The sequence below is a fragment of the Rhinolophus sinicus genome, linkage group LG07 (genome assembly GCF_036562045.2).
Source record: "Rhinolophus sinicus isolate RSC01 linkage group LG07, ASM3656204v1, whole genome shotgun sequence".
In the NCBI taxonomy this organism is placed as follows: Eukaryota; Metazoa; Chordata; class Mammalia; order Chiroptera; family Rhinolophidae; genus Rhinolophus; species Rhinolophus sinicus.
In genome coordinates, this window is record NC_133757.1 from 34,573,287 (window position 1) to 34,594,646 (window position 21,360).

The 21,360-nt window shown below is 32.7% G+C and overlaps 1 protein-coding gene across 4 annotated transcripts in view; it reads left to right on the top strand.

Annotated features, from left to right (window-relative positions):
- The window catches only part of PRKG1 (protein kinase cGMP-dependent 1), a 1,130,349-nt gene that overhangs the window by 1,020,209 nt on the left and 88,780 nt on the right, over nt 1–21,360 (top strand). For all 4 annotated transcript variants that reach the window (XM_019738600.2, XM_019738591.2, XM_019738608.2 and 1 more), the window contains one exon: nt 8,484–8,558. In XM_019738600.2, the coding sequence (XP_019594159.1) occupies nt 8,484–8,558 (75 nt within the window). The remainder of the gene's footprint in view (nt 1–8,483; nt 8,559–21,360) is intronic.

The following is a 21,360-nucleotide window of genomic DNA, read 5'->3' on the forward strand; positions in this document are numbered from 1 at the left end:
AATGTATTCCTATATTTCTGAACAAAACCAAATTGAATATAGGGTGATTAAATTCCAGGACTAAATATACCTTTAGGTGTTATAGTAATTGATGAAATAACGACTTCATTAATTTCTTCAATAAGCACTTATTGACAGTATTCTCTGTGCAGAGACTTCACTAGCTCTATGGTATACAGTCAGAAAAACCTGGACATTAAAGAGTTCAGTGTCTAGTGAAGAAGACTGACTGACCAAAAAACTACCAATTCCAGAACTCACAATTCAGCATGATAAGTACTCTGAAAAGGCAACCACTCAATGTCATGTGGAATTCAGAAACCGGCACATATGTAAGAGAGGGTGGGAGAGATATGAGTCATTTAGGACAATGCTTCTCCAAGGATCTGTGCTCAGGACGAGTTTTGTTTTAATTTCCAGTCTATCATAGACAAATGCTTTCATAAAATACAAATGGATTACTAGAAAAATAGTATGAAGAAAGGCATACCAATGAATGCTCACATTAAAAAACTACTGAATTAAATGTACATAAAATTGTATGTCAACAAAAATACTAGAACAGACATAAAAGGGGATAAAGAATTACAAAAGTCGATCACATTGTCATTGAAAGTATGCATATAAACAATAAGAAAGAGAATGGCTTTTACACTTATTTTGTAGTCATAAGAAAACCAAAATTTATGAGTGAAATAACTCTATGTCCTAACAGCAATAGGTACATTTTTAAAGAACAGTGTGTCTGTCAATATATTTATTCTTACTGTGCCAAATATACTATTTCTTGCTTGTTAACTTTTTTGATTTAGATCAGATTGATGGAAATGCCACTTGCAGGGAATAATGTGTATCTAACTGTTTCGTGATTTGCTAAATATGCACAGAGTAGAGAAACCAGACTCAAAAAGTTGCCTTGTCAGAAATGGAAAAACTGACTTTTAATACAATTTCAACACATTCATGATATTCATTTTTATTTTTTACCCCAAATTGAACAAGTGATGTTCTATTTTTATTAATCCTCATTAAATCATAGTCAGTTTTATCAATATATCCTGTAAAGTTATGGTTTAAATTTAAATTGTCTTTCTCTAAAATAATAGATTCTGGAGTTTGTACACTCTGCATTACAATTAGCAAACTGATCTTAAAACATCACATAATGTTTAATGTTTCCCCCCTGTGTATGATTTGTATCCAGTTTGTACCAAATGTTTCTCACCTCATGAGTTTGACAATAATAGGTCTATACCATGTTCAAAAATATGAGTCCACTGATCTGGCCCTTGGATATCTCAGCAATGTCAAATGCTATAAAAGTTCCTAAACTTCTCTACTTAAATCCGTTGGCAGATGGTTCATTTTTGAGTAGTATTAGCTACAAAAGATTTTTGTATTAAATCATGGTTAGGTAAGGGTGAAAATAGGAATCTTGTATCTAACTATTTAAGATAGAATATTTAAAAATTCAAAATGGTTTTTTGGGGAAAAGACGTATTTTGATGTAAAAATATGTATTTTAAGATAGAGTTTATCTCTTATTAAATTATTAAGATGTAATGTATTCTTAACAGTTAAAGATTAAAAGTAAAAAATGATTAAAAAATAAAACCGCAAGCCAGAATTGTTACAAATGCTTTAACAATAAAATTATTAGATAAGCAAATAAATAAAATTGAGAAATTTAGTCAATCCATATAGGATGTTTCTACATAATCAAGCATGTCCTACACTGGATGTTTTTGCCTTCATTTAACTATTAAATTGGTCTTGTAGAAGCACAAACATAACCTAAAGTAAAATAAGCACTGAAACAATACAGTTCCAACTTTGAAATAACACTGAAAAATGTCTATAAGAATATGTGCCAAAATATTAATGTTTAGCTCTGGGCTGTGGAATTACAAGTAATCTTTTTATTCCTTGGAGGTTTTAGTATCTTCCAAAACTTCAATGTATTACCATTGGGATCAGAAAAAAAGTAAAAAATTCAAAATCAGATCATGTTATTTGCCTAATATAATAAGCCTAATCAACTCTAAAGGACTCTGCCCTGGAGAAGACTAATAATATAGACATATTAGACATGAAAACTTAGTTAATTGACACTATACTGATTTTTGTTTTTCAAAAATCACAGTGAATAAAATGTGAGAGTTCCTGAAATCAATGATTAACTTTTGATTTCTTTGGTTACTAGGCCAATTTGGATCACTATTTTAAAATTTTGATTCTTTTAAAGCATATAAATATAATAAAAAATTTATTTAAGTTAAATGTGTATTATTTTAATCAAATTTCCCTAGTGAATAATGCATATGATAGATGTGGCCTTATTGTTAGAAAGGGAAGACAGAGACAAAAAAATGTCTAACACTTTGGTATGTGTAATATTCTCTTGCAATTATAAACATATGTGCAAAAAACAAAACAAGAAGCACTGATAAGAAAACTATTTGTTCATAAAAGTGTCATTGCTTTCTCCAAAAATGTTATCATATACAATTTTGAGAGATGTCATTCTTTTTATAGATGCTAAAGCCTTCCTTCGGATAAGCACTCAATGACTGTTCACCTTCCACCTTGTCTTATAATTATTTCTAATTTAAAATCTCTAATATAAGGCTATTAATTCCTTAAGGGTATTTCTTATTCTCTTTGCATAACCCATAGTACCTTGAATCATTCCTTATAGATAGTAGGCATTACATAAATACATGGATGAATGGATGATGGATGGATGGATGGATGGTTGAAAAAATATGGATGTTGGTTGGTTCTATTGTATTTAGGGTTCGTTTTCCCTCTGAAGAAATATATATTAATTTGGTACTTGATAGCATAAACCTTTGATAATTACGACTGTTCTAGTTATAAATAAAACAAGCAAACAAAAAATAAGAAACACAAAAGCCTTTACCTGAAGCCACAAATTGAATGAACAGATTTTGTTGATTAAAAGTACCAAAATAATGAAGAATTCCACTAAAATCTTAGGTCCCAACTCATTTTGGACATTATCTTTCTATTTTCTTTTAATAAATGTATTTTAAAAGATTTAGTCAAGATTCATGTTAAGAAAGTCTAATGGTGTATAATTATCTACACCTGTCAAATTAAGACAACTTTGTCAAGAGTTCAGATAATGCTTGACAAATATTTTGCTTAGCACTGTTGAAGTATTTGCAGTAGTTTCTGGTTTCAGATTTTACTCTTGACTTATATTAACTTATAATCTTTAACTGTTAAGAATAGATTACCATTTTAATGGATATAATCAAGGATATAGTCAAGAAGAAAACTGTTATATATAAACTTTGAGATTTTCTCACATCCTATTTTGAATCTGTAAAGTTTCTATTTTAAACGTTTTTATGCAAAATTCCTAAACAGTATAATGGAATAGAGGATAGAAAATCATGACAACTAAATTGACTAATATATGTTATTGAATACATACGTGATATATGAATAAAAAAGTGCTTTGTAAATAGTAAAGTGAAATATAAATGCTGTTATGTTTTTAGGAACTTTTCTAATAAATAGTAGTCCATTTCTCTCTAGATGAAGTCTCATAATATCACAACCGAACAACAAAATTATACACTTTTTAGACATACCACTGAGTAATCAGTTCCTTTCAAAGGATATTTTGGCTTAATAATGAAAATATCTTAGAAAATGAAATTATTACCCACTGAGTTACTATCACTATAATGTTCTAAAACAGACAAATTCCTAGAATGAGAAACACAGCCTTTTAACTATTATTTTTTAATAAAATTTTTTATAAATGACGTTCTTAATGTGAAAAGCTCATCTCATTTCTCCCCTCTTTCCCCCTTTCCCTTCTGTCCTTCCTTCCTTCCTTCCTTCCTTCCTTCCTTCCTTCCTTCCTTCCTTCCTTCCTTCCTTCCTTCCTTCCTTCCTCTTTTCTCCATTTATCCTTCTTTCCTTCCTCCCTTCCTCCCTCTTTCCTTTGTCTTCTACCCCTTCCTTTGCAAGTATGTTTAAACTACTAGCATTAAACGTAAAAGGAATTTTCATTGCTCTCTTTCTAACACTATGTACTCAACTAATAACAGCTTATCCACTTCCTTAAAAAAATTATTTCGAGACTTCTTAAAATTGGATGTCATACCCCAGGAAAAGTAACAGGAAAGTTCTTCATATTTAGTGTACATGCAATAAGGTTTGCTATTGAAATGCCCTATGCTAAAATATTTTGCTCATCAATGTCTTCCTCATTTATTCTGAAATTATGCCTAGAGTATATGTGAAGTTGGATGTTTTATATCACAGTGCCACAATATAACTCATTCATGAATTGAGTTTGCTTAAAAGGAGAATTTAATGATTTTTCTATAGTCTCCTATATTTGTTAAGACTGATGAATGTTTTATAGTTTCTGCTAATGCAGTTGTTACAGTTTTCAAAACATTTTATTATACTCCCTCTCCAAATAGAACAACAAATATCTTCTCCTGTAGTAGTCATTAAATGTCATAGGACCTGAGTAAATATTTAAAAAGGCATCTAATACATATCGTAATACTTTTCCAAATATCTGTTTGATGAAAGTGCACACAGAGGGCAGGTGTTCCTACAGAGTAGCTGTGAGAGAGGAAAATGAAACACTAATTAGCTCATACTTGCATCAGGAGTGACACATTCTGTAATGCCATCAGTTATGCTTATTAAGGTGTATTAAATTATTCATTGATCAGTGCAAGGATACACAGACAGAGACCGACATTTGGGACTTACTAATATGGCTTGAAAATTCCACATGTTTTTAAACTTCTAGTTATGTATAATGGTTGACTTATCATGTTTGAGGAGACTTAGAATATTAGCAGGATGCATTTATTCCATGTTTCAAACATGCTATTTGGCCAGGATTGCTTTCTAAATAAAGATTATTTACAAAGGACTTATGGTTCCAATTCCAAAGACAAGATGATAGTCCTGGATATTTTTGCTTCAGAAAGAAATTCCATATGTTTACTCTGTAATTGAGAGTACAGATGTAATTGCTTTTATACATAGTTGACAGACCCCCTTCTTCATCTGTATATGTGTGTGTGTGAGTACCGTATGTGTGTTGGTGTCTGTATGTCTAGATGGATAAGTAGATATTCCACGACGTGCCTACATATCATGACCTGTTATTTGGCTGTGAAAATAGAGCTCATAGAGTTTTTGAAATTAAAGTATACACTCACACTATAATATTAAGTTAAAAATCAAGATATTAAATCATAAAGCTACTTTATGATTACAACTCTATAAACAACAACAATAAAGCTATGCAGAAAAAGTAAAAAGAAATACATAAAGGTGTTCCCAGTAGTTGTTCATGGTTAGAAAACTAGGATTGATTTCTTCATTTCTTCTCTCAATTTTTAAAAATTTTCCATAATAAAAAATCGATTACATTTTAAATGAAAAGTGTTTTCTTCAATTAGGAGGAAATTACTTCAAAAATAATTTTATATCATATCAAGATAGGGGCCTTTTGTAAATGCACATCATTTCCTTTATTGTTTATCCAGTAGTAAAAAAAATAATATTGGATCATTAGTACCACACAGAAAATTTATATTGTATACCAAGGACACTTATGAAGGCTCATATGAAAAATTAATACTTCAAATATTTCCTTTGTTCATTCTTTTAAAATATGATACTTATCATTTGATATGAAAACATTTAATAAAAATAGATATAAACAGCAGGTTTAAAATGTGTTTTTTTCCCCCAATCTCTCTCAACTTACTTTTAAACTCTTTGCTGTGATTAGATGGTTTCTACTTTTAAAACTCTGTAGAGCTTCACCAGATGTAGGCTTTTCCATTTGTTTATTTGCTAATAGAAATCTCAAACTGTATTTTTGAAAAGTGATCTGCATAGTTTTAACTGAGACTAATAGGATGAATAAGTTTTTTTAAGTTAAAAAAGTCTTCTTCCTTATCAAATTTGTCATCAGTTTACTCTGTAGTTCTTTGATAATACACACATACTATTCTGCTTAAGGTGTCTTTAGCTCAAATAGACACCAGGAGGAAGAGAGGAATTTTTTAAAAACTATTTGAACTTTCAAAATAACTGAGTTTTAAATGGCTAAGAACACAATCTCTGAATATATTTGAATGTATTTGCAAAACTAAGTTTTAATGGTCGTTGCTCTTTATTTCTTCTCTGTCAGTGCCTTTTCACAATGTTTTGGATTTGGTTGTATTAAACATATCTAAGTATTATAAAGGACAGCAATGGGTATAAAGGAAAATGAATTGTAATTGGGGATTTGCTGCCAAATTGCAGTCATTTTGGACAAGTAGCATTAACTCTCTGTGCTTAAACTTTGTATTATCTATAAAAACAGAAAATAAGGTATTATCAATTTTTTCATAATAAAATAAATATTATATTTTATTTTACAAAACAAACCCATCTCGCCTTCAGAAGTTTCTCTAAAAGCAGACTTTTTCCAAGTAATGGCCAAGATATTCTATGGAAAGATGGGGAATTTACCATATAAAGAACAATGACAAAAATCATACTTGAACATTATTTTCAACCATGGAGATTATATTTATCATTTATTTTATCATTAGTTATATATTTTTGAAAATTTTATAAGGACTGCTACCTATTGCTCATTCATTCAGCATTCATTCATTTGGCATTCATTAGCAAAATTCATTACAGAAGACTTTACACTCTAGAACAGGATTCTTGATTCCTTGGTCTTCTCTCCAGTCATTTTGTTTTTGTATTAGAAATACTTAGTGTATTTTGCCCAGCATTAATTACCCTGTCCCCAGGTGAGATCATTACCCATGGGCCTGAAATAATAGCTACCCCATACTATCTGGCCCTTTACAGAAGGGTTGCAGACCCCTGTTCTAGAGTGTTCTCTTCCATTCATCCTTCCACCCCCATATATAACATATATAATCCAACACTAACTCCTGTTAGCCCTAAGCAAAGTGTCTAGTTCCTCTTTATAGGTTTTTTAAAAAAAGTTTATATGAAAGTGATTAAGCACCATTTAAATTTAAATCAGCAAGCATCCTGCTATGTTCCAGGACCTGAGTGTGCATATTTTGTTGTTTAAAACTCACAGCACACAAAGCCATTTGCATGTATTAAGATAACAGAGGTTTAAAATAAAATGTTATTTCTTTTTTTAAATTTTATTAAACTTATTGGGTTATTGGTTAGTAAAATTGTATAAGTTTTAAGTGTGTAATTCTATACTGCAGCATCTGTATATTGCATGTGTGTTCACCACCCAAAGTCAATACCCCCTCCATCTCTTTCAGTACTTTAAAATTCTCTACACACATCTCAAATATTACTAGAGATTTGATAGTTATCTTCAAGACATAGAGATTGGGCAGGAGTTGCAGTATAGGTTTTAAGAGTATGAAAGAGAATGATCACCTCTTTCCATATCAGTCTTCAAATATTTTGGCTGTATGACTTTATGGTAGTTTCTTAACTTCTCATTCCTTACTGTCCTCGTCTATAAAGTGGAGATAAAACTATCATCGTAACTATTAAAGTATTTGTTACTACATGTAAAGTTCATAGAACAGTGTCAGGCATATAAAAACCATATAAGTGAGGACTCGGGTTATTATGGGAACACTTGGATTTTTGAACGTAGACTTTCTTTTTGTTTCTTCATTCTTTCTAGTTCAGTAGTTGCCAAAATGGAGTGTGTGTAAGAGTTAATTGCATTCAATAATTTTCAAGAGTGATTCCTGTGTGTTTGTGGGTGTGCTCATTTTTGTCCTGACTTTATATTTTATGGATACATAATAATTGAGACTGCACTGTATAAAGTAGGTCTGAACATAGTTCTAGGTATATAGTAAAATATCAGATAATTTGGGTTTAAGTGGTTACATTACTCTTCCTGGTTGATGCTAAAGTCAGTTTCTTCACTCCTCCAAAATAAGTTGGTTTTTCTATAATTTTATTCTGCCTTCTTTTGAAGGTTGTTTTACTATTTTGTGAGGTGGAAATAATGATGCTTATCATTTACAGTTTGTTTGAGAATTAGAATTAATATATGTTCATAAGAATTAAAAGAATAATACCTGTTATACAGTAGGCATTCCATAATTAGTAGCTCTTGTTATTTCACTATTACAACCAACTCATTAACTTTGTGATGTGTATTAGTTAGTGTGCCATAGACTTTTTTCCACCCAATTCATTGAATATCTGCTTTTGTCAGATATAGTTCTAGGTGGTGGGAACTACCGAAGTGAACACGACTGAAGAGGACCCCGCTCTCAGAGAGTTCATGTCATTGCCTGATGTATTTCTTAATAATATATCTAGATTAAGAGTTTGATTTTTTTATTTAGATCCTTTTAGATTGTTTCAATGTATCATTGACTAGGTTGTCATTATTATAACTTCATCGAGGATTTAACCTATTCACTGTGTTTTTCCTCTAACAGCTCTTTCAAGCATTTGATTGGAGGATTGGATGATGTTTCTAATAAAGCATATGAGGATGCAGAAGCTAAAGCAAAGTAAGTGACATTTTTTTCCTTTGGCCTTAATCTTGGTTAAAGAGAAATGATTTTGAATAGAAATAAGATCAGATATTTTGTGGGACTCAACTAAGTCCAACACTCTGATGGGAAGAATCTGATTACTTAAGGGAAAAAGGAAGCAAACTATTCAAGGTAAGTATTACATAGTATCCTTACTTTTATTTGGAAGATTATCTCAACAAGGAAAATGGTTAGTTTAAAATCCAATATAAACAATTGAATGTAAACACATTATTTCTCCCACTGGAAATACTTTGTGAATGAATCATGGTTGTGTTCAATAGTTGTTTGTGATATTGTATAAAATTGTATGAAATAGTAAAATTGCATGAAAAGTTATAGGGCTGGAGATATTTACCTGTGTGACTATATCATTGTTTTGCATTGAACTTTGATAACAGAACTGACATATCAGAATGCTATGAGATAGTACATATCTTATTAATTATCATTTTTATGTAACAAAGTACAAATTTCTCTACTAGAATAATTTGCTTTAAAAAAAGCTTTATCTTTTTTTGAAAAAGATTTGAAATAATTTGAGAATGGCTTTCTCTGCAAAATTTTTAAAGTTTCTTAATAAAATAAATGTAATGTGTAGAATCCTCCCCTCTTTCTCTCAATGAGATAAATTAAGTGAAAATAATATATTGTTTGATACAGGATACCTGAAGGATTAAATTTAAAAAAAATATCAGGAAATACTTTAGGGGTGGAATTTGGTTGGTATTATAGTAACCTGAATATATATATATATATACACACACACACACACACACACACACACACACACATAGTTTTGTGTGTGTGTGTGTGTTGTTTTTTTTTACCTGAGATTAAAATTTTGGTCTAGTACTAGAAAAAGTCAAATAAAAAGCCTAAGTTTTTTAAACTAAAGTATTTTTTGATTTATTTCTATTTCCCTGTTTAACTTAGACAGATTCACTAATAAAAGTTTTTGTATGACTCTTATTTCTTCTAACCAACGTTGAGGCCAATCACAGGCTTAACATTGATCAGTGATGGGGAAGTGATTGTGAATTAGTTATATCTTTCTCAGTGTACTATTGGTTTTGTAATTATAACTGTGTCTGCATCTCGTTAATTATGGGTTCACTTTTACATGTTTCAACTAAAGATAGTAAGAAAACAAATTCACTGAAATTCAGAGTCAGACAATTAGAAGACAGGTGTGGCAACGATTCTTCACATTGGCAGAGAATTGGTCAGTATGAAAAATATGACCTTGACCAAAGGCTGGAAGCCTCGGATTCTGCCTCTGGCTCTGTCATTCCCAACCAAGTGACATTGGTCAAGACTTAACACCTCTGTCTCAATCTCATTACTCTACCTTTAAAATGGTATTTTTGTGATTTAATTGATGGCAATATGTAAAAATACTTTCTCGATTATAAAGGGATATAAAAGTGGATGATATTGTTGGCAGAAGTATTCACTGCAAATATAACCAATACATTCGATATATGGTTAGATTTATAGGTAAAATTATTGCATATGTGCTATTTAAAAATAATTTTGTCTGTGCAAGAATTCTTTAATCTTATGTAGGCAAACTACTCTCACTTTAGTAGCATATCATAAAATTAAACCTAGTTGGAAAATATCCATAAATATAATTTTTATAAACATAGTAGCATTTAGTTAAAAGGAAGTTTGATTTTGATTAAAAAAAACAAAGAAGGGCAATGAAATGACTACCTACATATAAGTAGTTCAAAATATTGCTATTTGAACCATACATTTGACAGGATTATAAATTAGCCATTGTATATTTATCCTTGAATTTTAAAAAGTGATATTAGTTTGAATTTTCTGTTGGATTAATACTAAATCCAAATGAATGCGTAACCCACATTCCTTAATATTGATAATTATTTAGAAAATGGGAATAGCTTGATGAAAAAAATCTAAAGCCATTGATCCAAATTCTAGAGAGACTGATAATATAACCTTTCTTCCTCAAAATAGCCAAATAAATAAATAAATAAATAAATAAATAAATAAATAAATACGTATGTACATACATACACACATCATACATACATGCTGGAGGAGGTATTATGCCTTTTACAGTGCTGGAATTTTATAGCTTTCTAAATGAATATCTGAAGATTCCTGAAGTTGACAGCATCTTTATAATCAGATATCCTATCACTCAGAGAAGATACATTGTGAATTATTCCCCAGGGGAAAGCTTTTTAGTTGAACTAACAAGTTTAAACATCTGTTTGGGTTAGCATTGTTGGATTTCTTCCCCTGAAGTACATTGTGCCTTCATTTTGTATTTTAAGAATTTACAAGTTTTGCCATAATTGCAGGGATTAGGACAATCCTGTAATTGCTCCAAAGTCCCTGTATAATTATATTAATACCTCTAAATTTCTGTATAGATTGTAAAATCTGTACCATTTAGAACTGAGTATTGCTTTGGCTCCCCTACGCAAGGTTTATTTTTGCAAGGTCTTCTTGATTTTGTAAAATTCACTAAAGGCAAGATTAGTATTTCTTAAAACCCAACTAAAATGATCATATTATTAATCCATGTGAAATTTTTGTGGTTATTGTCTCACTGACTATGCCTATTTGGGTAAAAAGAGAGAGAGAGAAAAAAAAAAAAAGGACTGATTGTAAAGATCAACTTAGTCAAGATGTTTAGGAACTCATTCCAGACAAACAATTATGTCATTAGCATAATCAGGCTTCAGTGGCAGCATGAGTCCAAAAACTGTACAGATCAATCCCGTTTAGAAAAAAACATACCAAGCTTTTTGGCCGGGTAGCTGATCCATGAAGATTGGCTTAGATAAATAACCCGGGGAAATGGTTCTCAAAATGTCTCTACTGCAGGATTTGTGTCCTCAACCTGTCTCACGAAATATATTTTCTACAGAGAAAATTATTCTTGACAGAAACTTTACCTTTATGGCATGTTGAAGCTTCTCTTGATTGCTGCTAATTATCCACTAAGGGCTTCTCTTTTTAAAGAAAAATGAAGTTATAATCATAAAACATTAGAAGAGACATCATGAGATCAAATAAGAATCATTATACCTTATTTAAAGCAGAAAGTAGCATATGTCATGAAAGGATCACATTATTTTCCCTTGAGAATATGTACTCCTTCATTTAATAAACATTTAGAAATTTACTTATGCTGAGTCAGGCATTGTGTTTTAGAATGCGCATTCCAAATAGAAAACTATTTTCTAATACTAAGGATTTTATAGTTTAGTGGGGAGACTGATGTGTAGCTCAATGATTATGTTCACCATTTAGTTCTAAGAACAAGTTATAATATTTATTGCACTATATCACTGTTTTGGGTAGAGAGACCTATCCCCATATTTACACCTTGTCTTGTAAAAAAAACATCGCTATCCAGAATTATCAAATAGAAAAAGTAAATGTTTTATTTCACTCCAGATATTTTTGATATATGAATACAATCTGTTTCTTTTTTTTAAATTTATTGGGGTGACGATCTAGTTCTTAAATAAAACTTTTTTTATGAATTTATTGGGGTAACATTAGTTAATAAAATTATATGTTTTAGGTGTACAATTTTATAGTACATCATCTGTATATTGCATTGTGTACTCATCACCCAAAGTCTAGTCTTCTTTTCTCACCATATAGTTCACCCCCTTTACCCTCTTCATCCTCCCCCACCACCCTTTCCCTTCTGGTAACCACCATACTATTGTCTGTGTATAAGACTTTATTTGTTTGTTTGTTGCTTTCTGTTTTATATCCCACATATGAGTGAAATTGTATGGTTCTTGTCCTTTTGCATCTGACTCATTTCACTTAACGTGATACTCTCAAGATTCATCCATGTTGTTGCAAACGGCAGTATTTCATTTTTTTCAAATAACTGAGTAGTATTCCATTGTATATATGTGCCACATCTTCTTTATCCAACCATTGGTTGAAGGACACGTAGGTTGTTTCCATGCCTTGGCTATGTGAATAATGGTGAAATGAACATAAGTGTACATATATCTTTATGAGTAAGTGTTTTCAATTTTGGAGGGTAAATACCCAGAAGAGTAGTTCAAGTTATGCTATCGTTGATGTCTTAATTGCTGAATACTATACTCAGCAGTTATAAGCAAAACAGCTTTTTCTCTAAAAAAAAAAAAAAAAAAAAGTATATTTATTTCAAATTAGCTTGTTAATTATAATGCTTGATCATAAATATATTTTATATAAATGTTGCACTTTAATAAGGTGATTTACACATACCACACCTGCATTCTTAGATTATAGTCATACTGAGGGGGGAATAAAGCAACACTCAATATTTTATTTATACTAATGTTTATTTTTATTAAAATGTGTGTTTTCACTTTAACAGAAATAACAGTGAAATATATTTTAAAAATCACAGTCTAAACTAATCTAGTACAAGTGCTATTAACTATGCTTATATTTTACAATTATAGTACATTTATAACTTTATAACTTTATTTGCTTTTTTCCATTTAGCATCCATAATATTATAAATATGTGTAAATACTATTGTATACACTTCCTTCATGCCATTTTGCTGGTGGACTGATAACACAGTGAATAGACATCTAGTATTTTAGACTGTTTCATGTTATAGCCTTGTTGATTCAATTCAGTGCTTTTGAAGCTCTCAATCACTTCTTTAAAAACAAAACAAAACAGCACCAAAGAACAAAAAAACAGTTTCAAATTGGTCTCATCTAGAAGCACTTTCCAAACCATTTTGTCATGACACTCATAGAAAATGGCTACAGCATATTGCACCAAGTGGCTTATCTGCCCGAGGCTGTATGCTGCTGCTCCAAAGGCTAAAGGGATCCATATCTAAGCCCTTCAGTTGGGCAGCTCTGACAGCTATATAAATATAGATTTGTAAATGTATTTACTATGACCAAAGTTGGTTATTCTCAATATGGTTCTCCACGAGGAACTCTTTCTTTTGGCAAAATTTATGTGAACCTCTAAATGACCACCATCATGTTTTTTAAATCTACAGCATCACTTATAAATATCAATTTAAAAACTCCCTACAGTGTGACTCTATAGCCCCTCATGTACCAGCATTACCCATGTTCATTCACTTCATCATATGTATTCATTTATCAAACAAATATTTTCTATGTGACTACAAATGCTACATATAAAGAATGAGTAAAATAGACCTGCCCTTTGCCTTTAAGGTGACATATGGTCCAATGGCAGAGAGACACACATTAATCATCTGGTAAGGCTTCCCTGAGGAAGTAATACTGTAGCTAGATTTGAGCTAAATTTTGAAGAATTAGATGGTACTGGCTAGGCAAGAATTAGTTAGCATTAGCTGGGCAAGACAGTACAGAGAACATTCTAGACAGAGAAACAGCATGTGCAAAGTCCCCAACGTAGGAAACATTACAAGGAACCCAAATACAAATATGGCTGGGACTTAGAATCCAAAGACAGAGATCAAATAGATGTTAAAGATTTAGGAAAACCACTTCAGGCTTGTAAGCTTGCAAATGAGATGAGTTGGTTTATATTATTAGGTTGGTGCAAAAATAATTGTGGTTTTTGCAAATTTTTTTTAACCTTTTAAACTGCAATTACGTTTGCACCAACCTAATATAACTGAACACTCTTTCCTCTGTGATTGGTGGAGTGAAACGTGAAAGCATGTAAATAATCAGGTAAAATCTGATAGTAGACAGGACTGGAATGAGGGCAGTGTGAGTAGAGAAAAACATTTGAGAAATAGTTAGTTGGCAAAGCCAACAGGTATTCTTAAGCCAATAGATATTGCTGACGAAGGGAAGAAAGGTCAAGGATGATGCAAGGATCAAGGGTCCTCGATATCAGAGAGAGGGAACGGCATTCACTAAAATAGGGAAAGATTGCATGGTTGCCTGCCAGGTTTCAAGAGTGGGGTGGTCATGAATTGACTTTTGCTCAGGTTAAATAAGAGGTGCCTTTGAGACATGGTCAGGCAGGTGTGGAGCTCAGAGAAGAGGGTGGTATTCATTTGAGAATAATGAGGGTTTAGATGGTCATTAAAAATGTGGATAAGATAGAAAGTAGAGAATAAGAGGAACATGGCACAGAGGATTGATTCTTGAGGAGCTTTAGCATTTAAAAATCGGGGGAAGGGAAAGGATTTCATACAAATGCACACACACACACATGCACACACACACACGCACGCACACACACTAAAAGGAGAGATAAGAGATAGAAGAACATTCGGATACATCACAGAAGACAAAAGCTGTATGTCAAGAATGGGGGAGGAGACAATGATATGGTGCATTATTAAGAGTTCTGTTGTGTTAGGTAACGAATGCCAGTTGGATTAAACCACTGGTTCATTTTCATCTTAGGGTAGAATGATAGACACTGAGTCCACTAACATGTACTGAAATTGAATCTAATTTGAAGAAGTAAGAGTCAGTGAGCTTACACAAAATTATAAGAAATTTCAAGTAAAATAGTCAGAAATATGTAATGGAAATTTATGGATCTTCAATATCGAGAGAGAAGTAGGCATATAAAATCCAGCAGAGAAAGAAAATATAAGGCTGAGAGAGCTTTAGACTAGGCAAGTGGGTCTTGGGTCCTTTTAACTTTTGTAGACAAATGCAGACTTCTTTAAAGGGAATGACAGATCATCTCCATGGGTAAGGTTTATACCACTCTGTGATGTGATTTCTTAGTTAAGGTTTTCGCTTTTCCTTCTTACATTAGGTAATATTCCTTGAGGTTTAAATATAGTCCTCCCTGTAAACAGGCGGTAAAATTAAAGATTCTCCTAAGAGGAGAATTTTTTTTTCCCTAACATCATAGCATGAATTTGTATATAAGCTCCTTTTCTCCCAGAGATAAATAAGTCTCCCTCTGGGCACAAAGAGGAAAGAGGAACACTGAGCAAGGAGGGACAAATTGGCTAAAGACTTGTAGACTCACCTTGAAATTACTCTTTTGTCCTGCCACACCCTCTTCACTGTGCCCCACCATATTCACTTATTGTCTGCCTTATCCCCTCCAAATTGACTTTCCCAATAGATTCACCTAATACAGAAAGAAATATTAAAGGTAAGCACGAAAGATGAAACTATAAAAAGTATACACATTTTAAGAAAGGAAAACACTGTATTAAAATTGTAATACTTAATATATACCAATAACAAAAGATGAATACAAGTCATGTAAATACAGTTTTTGGCACCCCCAGTATAGTAGGGAGCCAGAAATAAGGCTAGTATGCAAAGCAGGGTCCATATCATCAGTGCACGAGAAAAGTGTGATACACAGGAACATCGGAGGCATGAGGGTTGACTGTGACTTATTGCTGCTAAACAATGAAGTTCCATGATTACTTACCCTGTACCTTGGCAAGAACAACAGAGAATATTGCTTGTACATGGGCCTTAAGATTAAATCCAAATAAAAATATTCAATTCTAATTCTGTAATGAGTCCTCATTGACTTAAAAAGCTCCCCTTCTGTTTACAAGTTCATTTGCAAAGGAACATTTTAGTCTGTCTGATATTTTCAGCATTACTTTTGGTGTGAGCCTTGTTGTTTGACACAATGTGACAGCAGTGAAAGATGTTCTCTCATTACATTTCATTAGCAGAGACAACCCTTTGGTTGCTCACTCTGCGTTTTACAGGACGGCTGCTTTGTGCTCTTTGGCACGCAGAGGGAACTGCTGACATTGCTCAAGCCTTTGAAAATCCACTCATCAAATGCATCTCAAAAACACATGAAGCTATGCAAATCAGAACAACAATCTGCATTGTTTGGTAACATCTTCCCAAATGCCCCAGGATTGTCTAGCATCAAAAACACAAGATTTTAAATGCACAATCAAATGCACATGAGGTTGCTCTTTTGAACACCCCGACTTTGAAATTTTGGCCTTTCTTATTGGTGTTTTCCTGCCAGGCATTTTAGAAGAAAGATCTTAGTATTCCCACAATCTTATCAACAATTTATTTAAACCAACTTGGTCTTGATCTAAACAATTCTTGGGGAAATGAGCCTGGAAAATTCTTTTTCCCCCTATGGAAAAAAATTCATTGAGCAATACCCTGTTCCAAAACGGGAACTATATGCCTATTAAATAGAAAGAACATGGAGAATGGCATTTGAAATCACCCTCAAAACAGACTTACAATTTGCTGACCACTACCAGTGTTTAGGAGTCAGAAGACTGTACCATTCTTTGGGCCATTAAAATGGTTTTATTTTATTTTATTTCAGGACAAAGTGTAGGGTACTTGAAAATTTTGTAGCACTTGGCCCTGAACTAATAAGTTGGCTTACAGCTGTGCAAGAGCTGTTTGCTTTTCAAATTACAGTACATGTAAGCAGGTTGGGAAGAGGTATAGAACAGTTCGGCTACCAATGCTAACAGATTAATACTGCAGTGTGATTTGTGACTACAGGACATCAAAGTAAATTTCTCCTTTAAGTGCAGAGAGGCTGATTTGGTGGCTCTCTTACAAAAAAAAAAAAAAAAAAAAATGATTTTCAGGATAAAACTGCTTGGCTTTGGATAGAAGTATTTTTTCTGTTTTATTAAAAACTTTAAAACTCTCAAAGGCCATTTGCGAATTTCTTCTCTGCAGTGCTTATCTTTAAGATTCCCTAGGTAGCAAGACTTTATAAAGGTGAATCCCAGTATGTCCTTGCTTGCAACCTTTTCTAGTTGACAGAGCAGAGGACTAAAGATAATTGAAAATTCTAGTGTTGCTGATTCGCTTGGTGGTTGTCGACAAGACATTTGATTGCTGACTCTCTTTCTTCTGAAAGGGAAGATGATTCCCTTCCACCGTTGTCCTAAAAGATAACAACAATTGGAAATTACTTTCCAAACATCAAGAGTGCTTTAAATCCTAAGGTTAATTTGGTCCCAGATGGCAATTAGGTCAGCCTTTCCAGAGCCCCAAACTGTCATGGAAAAGAGAGCAAGTCAATTGCATGTGTCTTTTTGGTATGCTGGCATCCTAGAGCCTGTTGTAATATGATACATTTTTTTAAAACGAGAAAAGAATAATATGTAGTAATATTAATAGTAGTTCGCTTTGTGTTCTCAGCAGTTGTAATTGAGAAATAACAATATATGGCTAAAACACCTTTTCGTTTTGAATGAATGCACTCTCTCTCACTGGAGCGAAGATAGCATAATTCTAGTCCCACTTTACATATAAGGTTGGGCAATTCTAGAAAGAAAACTGTTAAATCTAGTGACAACAAGCAAAGCTAATGCTCCATGCTGGCAAGACCATGTTCACACAGCAAGAGGAATAATACCTTGGGTTTCAGAGACCTGGGCCTTAGTCACAGCACTGACACTGATGTCTCTATGTGACCTTCAGCACAAGGTATAGAGCCTAGCATCACAGGACCTGTCTCCTGATCTGTAAGCATCATAATCTTGAACTCCTTTCTAGCTAAATGCTTAGAATGTGGAAGTTAACAAGCCATTCTGTTAGAACCATAACTTCCTTTTCTCTAAACAAAGTTTTCACCTATGCTGTTTTCTAAATGTATAATGAAGACACCTTTGCGGTTGTCAATAGAAAACAGACTCTAAAGGATGATGGAATAATTTGTGGGCCTGTATTTTAACAGAAGTCACTAAGTTATATTTCTTTCCTCTTAGAATCTGAACGTATTGCTGTTAGTGCTTACATTATTCAAAATATTTAAATCAAAAGTCATTCAATTTGCTTGGAGTACATTTTGATAACTCATAGTCATTAAATTAGCCTTTAGAAACAGAGCAATTTTCATTTCATCATTAAACATACAATTTTCTCTTGCCAATGTGACATTTAGATATGATAATAAGCCAGGCTATCATTCAATAAAGAGCCATTAGAAAACAAGAGCGTACCTTTGAAACTGGAAATGCTGTACCAATATTTCCCCCATGAATACTTGTAGAAAGACATTATTTTTAAATAATGAATTACAACAGCAACATAAATTGTTTGATACAATAAACAATATACCATGTTAATTTACATCTTTAAATCGTTATTTGAAGAAGATGAGATATCATAGAAGTGAGACATGGCTGTTACAGCTATTTGTGTGTGACACACCAGCTTCCTCCAATACATAAATTGCATAAATTCCAAATATTTGACATTGGTCAGCTTTATAAACTATTAATTACTTAAAGCAACCAACCTATTTCCTAGTACATACATATCCGACATGCAAAGATATGAGACAAACGCTATTACTCTAGTATTCAGAAACTGTTCAAACATTTTAGGCAATCTGGATACATTAGTAATTGAGCATATTGAATAGTAATAATCCTAATAGCCTCAAAAAGAGGATGAAGCAACTTCCTAAAATGATGAATTTAAGACCATTTTCAGTTGAAGGAATTGGGAAATATGACTCATTGGGTCGATAAATAATACCCTATCAGATTTGTTTGTTTGTTTTAAATGGCCCTGCATTTTTAAAGTGTGGCATGCTTATTGTACTAGTAAAAATGGCTTATCAAAATACCATAATTGAGTAAAACACATATTTTACTGAAAATAATTTTGTTCAAGGAGTTATTCTCCAAAATTAAGGTCCTTTGCTCACCATGCTAGTAAACAGATTAATTTTGAACACTCTTTTGGATGAGGCTCATGGTTTTTCCTCTCAAGCCTCTAAATTTTATTATATTAATTGAACAATTAAATTAATAATCAATAATATGCTTTAGAGTATATAATCATTCTTTATTTCAAATGGGCTCCAAAAATTTGCCTTGAAATAAAAAATGCCATTGACAAGATGACACTTTTATAAACAGACCAAATAACAGATGGTGCTTTTTTGAATGATCGCATGAATGAGGAGAGTATATAATCCCTCTACTTTGGAAAGCTATTGACATACATATTGATTAATATTCTCTGCTGAATGGAAATGAGGATGAGAATAGTAACTTCACATACCGATGCCTATAGGGGAGCAAGTAGGGAATGCAAGGAAACAGGAGTAGAAGAGAAACATTTAATTACCGAAAGGTGATTTCCATACCTCAGTTTTTAAAAACCAAAGATACAATAATTGCATTATACAGGATATGTTTTTCTAGCTCATATTTTTCAACTGTTTGTTATGTTCATGAGCCACAATAAGAAATCATAAAAGTTAAACAAAAGTACTTCTTTCTCTAAAAAGCACAACATATTCCCAACAACTAAATAATGTTCAAAAACAGATACGTCTTACATCATTGTATCTGCTTTATGTAAGTTCCTTTTTATCTACATTGTTATTTAAATGCACCTGTAATACTTTTGTTAACAAAACACTTTGTTAATGTTTTGCTTTTGAATGGTATTACTACTCAAGTAAATAAAAATAAAATAGTTAATAAGACATTCATTTTATTAGAGTTGACCACATGAAAATGTCAATATTTGACCATTTTTAGCCTACTAGAATGACAATTTCATATGGTTCAACCTATGATTTTTTTTTAATAAGTAGTTTCTGATGCTGTCGTTACTACAAGTACTTAAGAATTAAGCTGCTATTGTTAGATACCATGCTACATTATTTAATTTTGAATTTCCTTCTAGATTTGCCAGTGTTTAAGTATAGTTTCTACTCTGTAATTTTAATAGTTTTATAAACCTTATACTTAGATCAATTTATTCATAACCTTATTTTGTGAGCCTACCCTTTTGCTGTTTTTTATAATCTTAGAAATGTTACACATCTATACATACAATTAAATAAGAGTTTTTCAACCTCAGCATTAATGACCCTTTGGATAATTGTTGGTTGTGGTTGGCTGTCTTGAGTCTCACAGGATGCTGATTATATCACTGGTCTTTATCTGATTCTGAGCTGTTTACTTGCAACACTTTTGATGCCAAATGAGTGGCATTTTTTCCCACACTAATAACCAGTTCTCCAACTCTCGGTTGCTCACTGAATGTCCCACAATTCAGTGTAATTCTGAAACCAACTACCTGGAATTAGAACAGGGTAAGTGTTCAGTCCCACAAGACTGCCCCCACTTCAGACACCAGCCACAAGTCCCAGGTTGTCACCTCTGTTTCTGACCAAATGGTTATAAATCAGGGGTTTCCACAATCACTTTTTCAGGTTCTATAAATTTCTAGGTTGGCTCACAAAACTCAGGAAAACAGTTTACTTACCATTAATGGTTTATTACAAAGGATACAACTCAGGGATGGTCAAATCAAAGAACTGCATAGGGCAAGATATGGGTGGTTGGGCACAGACTCCCAAGCCCTCTCTTTCCCAGCACCTTGATCTATTCACCACCCCAAAGCTCTCCTAACTCCATTGTTTAGAGGGTTTTATGGAGATTTCATTATGTAGGCAGAATTGATGAACTCATTGGTCGTTGGTGATTGAATTCAACCTCCAGGAGCTCACCCCTCTCCAGAGGCTGAAGAGGTATGGCTAAGCGTTCTAACCTTCTAGTCACACCTTGCTATCATGACCTGCCCGATCTGGAAGTTATCTAGGGACACCCAGCCACCAGCCATCTCGTTAGCATGCCAAAGACACACTTATCACTCCAGTGATTCCAGGGGTTTTAGGAGGTGTGTGCCAGGATATCTAGACAAAGATAAAATATGTATTTTCCATTATATCACACTACTAGGTGCCAGTAACATACCCCACCTCAAGTCATGACCATCAAAAATACCTTTAGACATTGCCAAATATTTGTTGGGGTGTAGGAGGGAGACCAAATCAACCCTTG